At 39.7% G+C, this 7,049-nt stretch overlaps 1 protein-coding gene across 1 annotated transcript; it reads right to left on the bottom strand.

Moving 5' to 3' along the window:
• Window positions 1–1,121: 1,121 nt before the first annotated feature.
• On the bottom strand, window positions 1,122–3,844 carry LOC136422279 (tripartite motif-containing protein 3-like). Its single transcript, XM_066409932.1, has 3 exons — window positions 3,758–3,844; window positions 3,266–3,371; window positions 1,122–3,028 (listed from the first exon to the last, which is right to left on the bottom strand). The coding sequence occupies exons 1-3, from the start codon at window positions 3,773–3,775 to the stop codon at window positions 2,187–2,189; spliced, it is 966 nt and encodes a 321-aa protein (XP_066266029.1). The 5' UTR covers window positions 3,776–3,844; the 3' UTR covers window positions 1,122–2,186.
• Window positions 3,845–7,049: the final 3,205 nt, after the last annotated feature.

Raw genomic sequence — 7,049 nt, 5'->3', positions numbered from 1 at the left:
TAACCGTCCCAAAAAGTAAAAAAAAAAGTGGCTTGCTTTAGAATGAAGACTCTTACCTCTTCGAAGGGCCTTAGATGGTTGGCGATTGGCGTCTTAGTACTAAGATACTAATCCGTTCCATGTACCCTGAATTACATTGAAGTCTTGCCGTTCTAGACTCTTTCTGTCCCGGAAGGCTGGTGAAGGTCTCGAGTTTTCTTTTCTAAAGGGTGTCGACAACTCAGTAGACTAATCACTGGTTATGTTGATAGCTACAGGATCTGTTCTGAAGGGTGTGGAGGAGCGGGTGGACAAGCGTCCAATTCAAAACGAAGACGAAAAGAAGTGCGGTGGTGATTTTGTTGCTATGCTGTAAAAATTGGTGTCTGCAACAGCTCTAAACTAATTGTCTAGACCTTTCACACAAGATATAGGTCAGCTTTTCAGTCAGAAATGATTGGAACCAGTCGTTTTTTGTAATTTTCGAAGAATCATTTCTCAGTCGAGATTAATAATTCATGGCTTTCAGACCAATTTGTGATCAAACTTTTTAAAACTTTATTTCACTGGGGATGAGCCGGCCACATCAAAAATACGGGAGAAACGAATTTCTATCAGCCAGGGATCAGCAGGGTCGAATACACCAATATGCCGCCTTTTATTGGACATCAACGAATGACAAGTTATCCTCACAATATGCTTAAATCCAAAATGTTTCGATGTACTGTATTTCCAGCTAAGCCGTAGAACTATTCATAGAATATTTGGCCTTGATGTATTTAAACTTTTTCCATATTGATGGACTAGTGAGACAAGGGGGACCAAGAATTGGAGAGAGCAAAAAGCAAATGTTGTGTATCAAGCTTTCATGACATTCTTTCCTTGCGTCTTAAGTGCTTTGTGCTTTAAGACTTAACGCTTTCCTTTCTATTTTTGAACTCACCGTATGGTCATGATGAGCACTATGAGCACAATTCATGTACAATAATTTTTTATCTGTCTGCAAGGAAGAGAAGCACAATAGTTTGATCACCAAAACAGACAACTCATGCATATTCGTAGTGTTACAGCGGAACGCTATCTCATATCAAATACAGCATTTCAAAAGAAAAGAAAATAATGAATATAGAATCTACTGGTGATCTCTTTTGTAGTTTGCACAAATAATCCTCAATATACGGTAAAGAATGATGAACGGTTCCAGCTTCTTTACACCTGGAAATGAAATGATAAGTTGTATAGGTCAAATACCTCAAATGAAAGGATAAGTTGTATCGGTGAAATTCAGAAATGACCCTTGTTTTGTGATTGTCAACTACATTAATCTACTCAAAGCAATTGTGGATGTATAATCTGGATATGCATTACTATCAATTGATATAACTCAATTGATACATTCAGATGTTTTTCGGTTATATGTTTACAATTTGACAATTAGCCAGTACAGTTTAAGTATTTGGGCTTCGCCTTGTACCAAAGTGAGTGACCTACATGTACCACATACCTCTTTCACATCTCTTACAAAGTAAACATTCTATAATTTATAGGTGGCAGTGACTGAGTGACCATACACATCTTACCTCTACATCTTATTGTAATGATTCAATTTCAACTACCTTGAGTCCTAATACACATCGTCATCTGGGACTTTTACAGCTACCTCTGAAATAAATTTTCATATTCCTTTTTGTTTTTTAATTGTTTAAAATTAATTCAAATTACATTATATCATAAGCAATACTGGCTTGAAATTAGATATGAAAAATAGACTGGAAATGAAATATCGAAACAGGTTAGAAGCTTAAAGAATCTTTTGACTCAATGTCAATTTGGATGTTAAAACCACAAAATTTGGCTAAAATCAGGTTCTTAATCTAACAGAAATAGATTTCTGACATCTTGGTGACGCTGTCTACTTTTAGATCTCCTTCTAAGCTGAGTTAGTCTTATCTGCTATCTGCTTACATTTTGATTGGAAAAACAGTATAAACCTATTTATTTTGGTTATAATGAGAATTCACCTCAACAGATGCTCAAGATTTGATTTAGACGTAACCTGATTCTAGACCTGTGTGTTCAGAAGTCGAATCGTACTGGGTTGGAAGTCGTTGCAATTTTTGTGGCGTTTTTGTGCCTTTTTTATACAATGAAAGCCAATTTATTTGACCATCCTCCGGTTCCCAAGCTGGGAAGGGATCCTATTCTCATTAGTAAGTTGTGTAAATAGTTACAGTGTTATCCCTTTCATCAGTCACTACCAGCTGTCCCTCTAGTCCCACGGCGATAGGACCTACCATCCTCAGCCCAGTCACCACATGGCGAACAAAATTTCCACGACTTGTAAACATGGACACCCAACCTTTTACACCCCAGCTACCACGATCTGCTATCAAGATATGGCCTGAAATGTCGGTACAGATATCTTGGGGATATGTCACTCTACCATTACCGTTGCCATGGCCCCCAAACAGAAGATGTCCTGTCTGGCTATACACCTGAACCATGCTATCTTTGGTCGTAATAATATTTCCCTCCCTGTTTACGACAAGGGATTCTTCACATGAAATATCTGGAATATTAAGTGTCCTTACTAACAGGCCGTTAGGATGAAATATGTTAATCTTACAACTAGTCCAGCCATACTTTCCGACAAGAATGTGGTTACTTTGTACATCTATGGCAATCGTTGGAGATGTTGTGCTGCCTTGGACCCTAAACTTGGCCAAAGCTCGACCATCCCTGTTGTATTGTACAGCATAAGAACTACCGAATGGCACCTTCCCCACTACCCACAGATTATCATTGCCGTCAATCGAAATGTCGTATGGAAATATGGTGCTACCGGCTTTTCCGGGCACAGTTGTCAAGAAATTATGAACGTAAACACCCTTCATGTTGAAGACTTGTACTCGACAGTTACCATGATCAGCTATGAATATCTCGTTTCCAGAAGACACAGCAACTCCATTTAGGTGAGCGAACTGTCCCAGTTGAGATCCTCGCCCTCCAAAAGTGATGACGCGACGATTGCCAACATCTTCTGTTGTCTCTACAATGACAATAAAAACATATACACCATCAGTGCAGATAACAATAGAACTTGTGCAAAAGGAGAAGATGAACTCCTTTATTGCCTTTTATGCAGATCACGTAGTCCATCTGATCGACACATGTTTAAGAAAATATTTCTAATGACATTTCGTTACTTAATTTGGATTAGCAAGTGTGAAGTGAAAACGATGGTGTCCATTCATAATTCCAACGTCTGTGATATTTGTATATTTACCTTCCTTGTGCATAGAGGTGTGTACGTCCGTGTTCAGAGTTGTGGTAGGTTTAACATATCTCGTCTCGGTTGGCCATGGGTAGCTGAATGTGGCGGTTAATACAACCTGTCGACAAAAACAGTAGTTCACATACGTACGTTTACAGTAAATCATCTTCTTCATTTGTCAAGCCATTTGAGTCAGAAGCAGTTTTTCCTCTACAAAGCCCATTTGATAGGTAGATTCAAAATCATTCAGATAATCAAAGTAACAATTTGAAATTTATAAAGTGACTGTAGAAAACCATGTTTTCCAAACGTGGCGATATAAAGAATTGTGCTCCAAAACAGCTAAAATATTATTATGGACATATTCTGAACATATTTTCCATCAATATGCCTAAAACTTCCTTCAGTATAGTAATGAATTTTTGACAAACCGTTAATACTTTTACTTGTGTTCTTAGAAAATGTTTCAGACATTACTTAGAGGCAACAAACATGCATACTCACATTACTGGTAGGTGACATCACATCAGTGTACGCTGTAGATGTGGAGGTATCATATGTCGGGGTTTGAACTGTGTGTGCGACTGTCGTCTGTATTAAACAGAAAAAACATTTTGTTAGGTTTGACGACTGGCCAAACAACTGCTTTGCATTGGATTTCCAAACATTGAATGAGTTGTTGAGACATTAATTTGAAACGAGCAACAAATTAGTCCGTTTTCCAGGCAGGTGTGTAGACGCTGGTTAGGTTCTGTTAACATTCGCTATGATTGTTTTCCCCACCAACGTCTTCTCACATACCAAAGAAAAAAAATGGATTTGTTGCTTGTTTGATTCCTTTGGACTACTCATTCATCTGCCATGTTAATTTCTTAGAACGGTTCACAATGTGAATGACTTTACCGAAAAGAAAAAAAAGGCTTTTCTTGTTTTAGCTTTGTCTCGCAAATGCACATCTACTGGGAGAACAAAATAACTCTACACTGATATGCTGAAAGGACGCACGCTCACTTCGTAATTTTTAACGGTAATATGCATATGGTACGGTGCATGTACGTCAGGGGAGGACGGGCTGTCATAGATCCATTTACCTTAATATTCCTGTTAGGTACTGTAGGATACTGAAGGTTCTGCTGGGATTCCGTGGGCCCAGTGATGAGGAGTCCTGTCAGTAACATCGCTACTGCAGCGGATGCGGTGATGGCTACACAAACCCACTGAGAGGATGAGAGGAAGGGGCGCACCGGGGCACCAGGGACCGGTCCCCCGTCTGTAGCAGCGGAAACTAAGAGAATATAAATGGTTAGAATCATCATAAGATATCCGACATATTTCCTATTTCTATGTATATTTTCTTTACAATTGCATTGTTTGTTTGTATTGCAAACCCGGCAAATCACCCCGTGACGTAACACATTGGGTTTGTACTGAAGAGTACAAGCTGCTTATCCAGGACAGATTTATTTGATTCACTTACTCTCCAAGCAGAGGTTGATGGGGAAGATTTTGACTTTCTTATCATATGCCTCGTTTTCCTTCCGCAGGCCTACCCCCCAACCTCTGCTCGAAGAGCATAATTCGGGGAACGTCCTTAACCGAAGCTAGCTACACCACAGTTGAGTTAAGGAGGCTATTTACAAAAGTTTAAGAAGACTAACACGCCAATACAATTACTTTAGATTTTAAACAACCTTTTAGTGGAAAATATGCGGTAAGAAGGCTAACTACAATATAAAATTCAAGACATGCTTAAGATGATAGGTAATGTGCAAAACATGGGATACTATAAAATAAAATAAAAAGTAAATCAAAGTTCTCGTTTATTTGCAATAATTTTGATTTTCTTACCTGGAGGAGGGTTGGTACTTTCAGTCGGCTGGTTTATATCCAGGTATTCATGTTCATCATTGTTATCTTCATCATCATTTACATACACATTTTCATCCACAGCATCATTTTCATAGACATATTCAGCCACGTCAGTATTTGTTCCATCTGTGTGGTACGTCGACCGTGGCTCTACAGTTGAACAAGACGCTACTCCTCCTAGAGTTGTCTGGTTGGTAGGGACGTCACTTTGCTGCGTCGTTTTTGCTTGTAGATTCTTACCTGATGGATAGCTGTCACTTTTGCTTTGTCCATTTGAATTCTGGTATACATGACCATCATCATCATCCACATCATCATTTTCATATACATCTTCAGCCACGTCAGTGTTTGTCCCAGGCGTGTGATGAACGGAGACGTCCGGCGACTGAGTCTGCATGGACCGAGGCTCTACAGTTGAACAAGACGCTACTCCTCCTAGAGTTGTCTGATTGGAGGAGAGGTTACTTTGCTGCATCATTTCTGTCTGTAGTTTGATGCCTGATTGTGTCGAACAACTGACGTCTACACCGATCCTGCTTCATATCTACTAAAACATCCCCGGTTTGTGGTTCCAGAGAAACGTCTGAAGCTTCGAAGGTGAATGGAATGCTTAATCTTCTGACAAGCGACTATCGGTTAAAGTTGTGTCCTCCCTAACCGTCCCAAAAAGTACCAAAAAAGTGGTTTGCTTTAGAATGAAGACTCTTACCTCTTCGAAGGGCCTTAGATGGTTGGCGATTGGCGTCTTAGTACTAATCCTTTCCATGTACCCTGTATTACATTGAAGTCTTGCTGTTCTAGGTTCCTTCTGTCCCGGAAGGCTGGTTAAGTTCTCGAGTTTTCTTTTCCAACGGGTGTCTACAACTCAGTAGGCTAGTCACTGGTTATGTTGATAGCTACAGGATCTGTTCTGAAGGGTGTTGAGGACCGGGTGGATTAGCGTCCCGTTCAAAACGACGACGAAAAGAAGTGCGGTGGCGATTTTGTTGCTATGCTGTAAAAACGGGTCACACAGCTCTAAACTAATTGTCTAGACCTTACATAAAAAATAGGTCAGCTTTTCAGTTAGAAATGATTGGAACCAGTCGATTTTCAATTTTTCAGTCTCAGTCGAGATTAATATTTCTCAGTCGAGATTAATAATAAGTGCCTCTCAGACCAATTTGTGATCAAAAGTTTTAAAAATTCAATTTCACCATATTTGTGAATTAGCCGGCCACATCAAAAGTACGGGAGAAAGGGATTTTTACCAGCCAGGGATCAGCAGGGTTGAATCCATTGATACCAATGCCACCTTTCATTCAAAATCAAATAATGACAAATTATCCTTACAATGTGCTTATAATATATCCAAAATGTTTCGATGCATTTACAGCTAAGCCGCAGAGGTGGTCATAGAATATTCTGCCTTTATGTATATAAACATCTTCAATATCAATGGACTAGTGATACTAGGATGCTGAAGTAACGTACATTACCATGCATTTTGAATTGATCGTAACAGAGGGCGCTCGTAAGTAGATGTACATGGATTGGTGGAACAGGAAAACCTGCATTTCAAGAGATGTAGAAACGCAGAAAAGGCCACAAAAGTATTCTCCTGATCCAAGCAGAGGTTTCGGTCGAGTGGGCTATGAGTGTCCGGGGTTTTTAACATGTGGAGGGAGAAAAACGTTAAAAAATACCGGACACTTCCAGCCCACTCGACCGAAATGTCTGCTTGGATCCGGAGAATACCTTTGTAGCCTAGTGTTTCTACATCTCTTGAGATGCAGGTTTTCCTGTTCCACCTCCCCGAAACCTCTGCTTGGAGAATAACAAAGGATCCATAAAACGAGGCCTATCGATACATCTCGGAGATATTTGTACACCGTCAGACGATAAAAGATGTTTTGATACATTTCGCACCTACCTATGCCCCACGACC

Source organism: Branchiostoma lanceolatum, chromosome 16, assembly GCF_035083965.1.
Source record: "Branchiostoma lanceolatum isolate klBraLanc5 chromosome 16, klBraLanc5.hap2, whole genome shotgun sequence".
Taxonomy (NCBI): Eukaryota; Metazoa; Chordata; class Leptocardii; order Amphioxiformes; family Branchiostomatidae; genus Branchiostoma; species Branchiostoma lanceolatum.
This window is presented reverse-complemented; position numbering and strand designations above follow the sequence as displayed.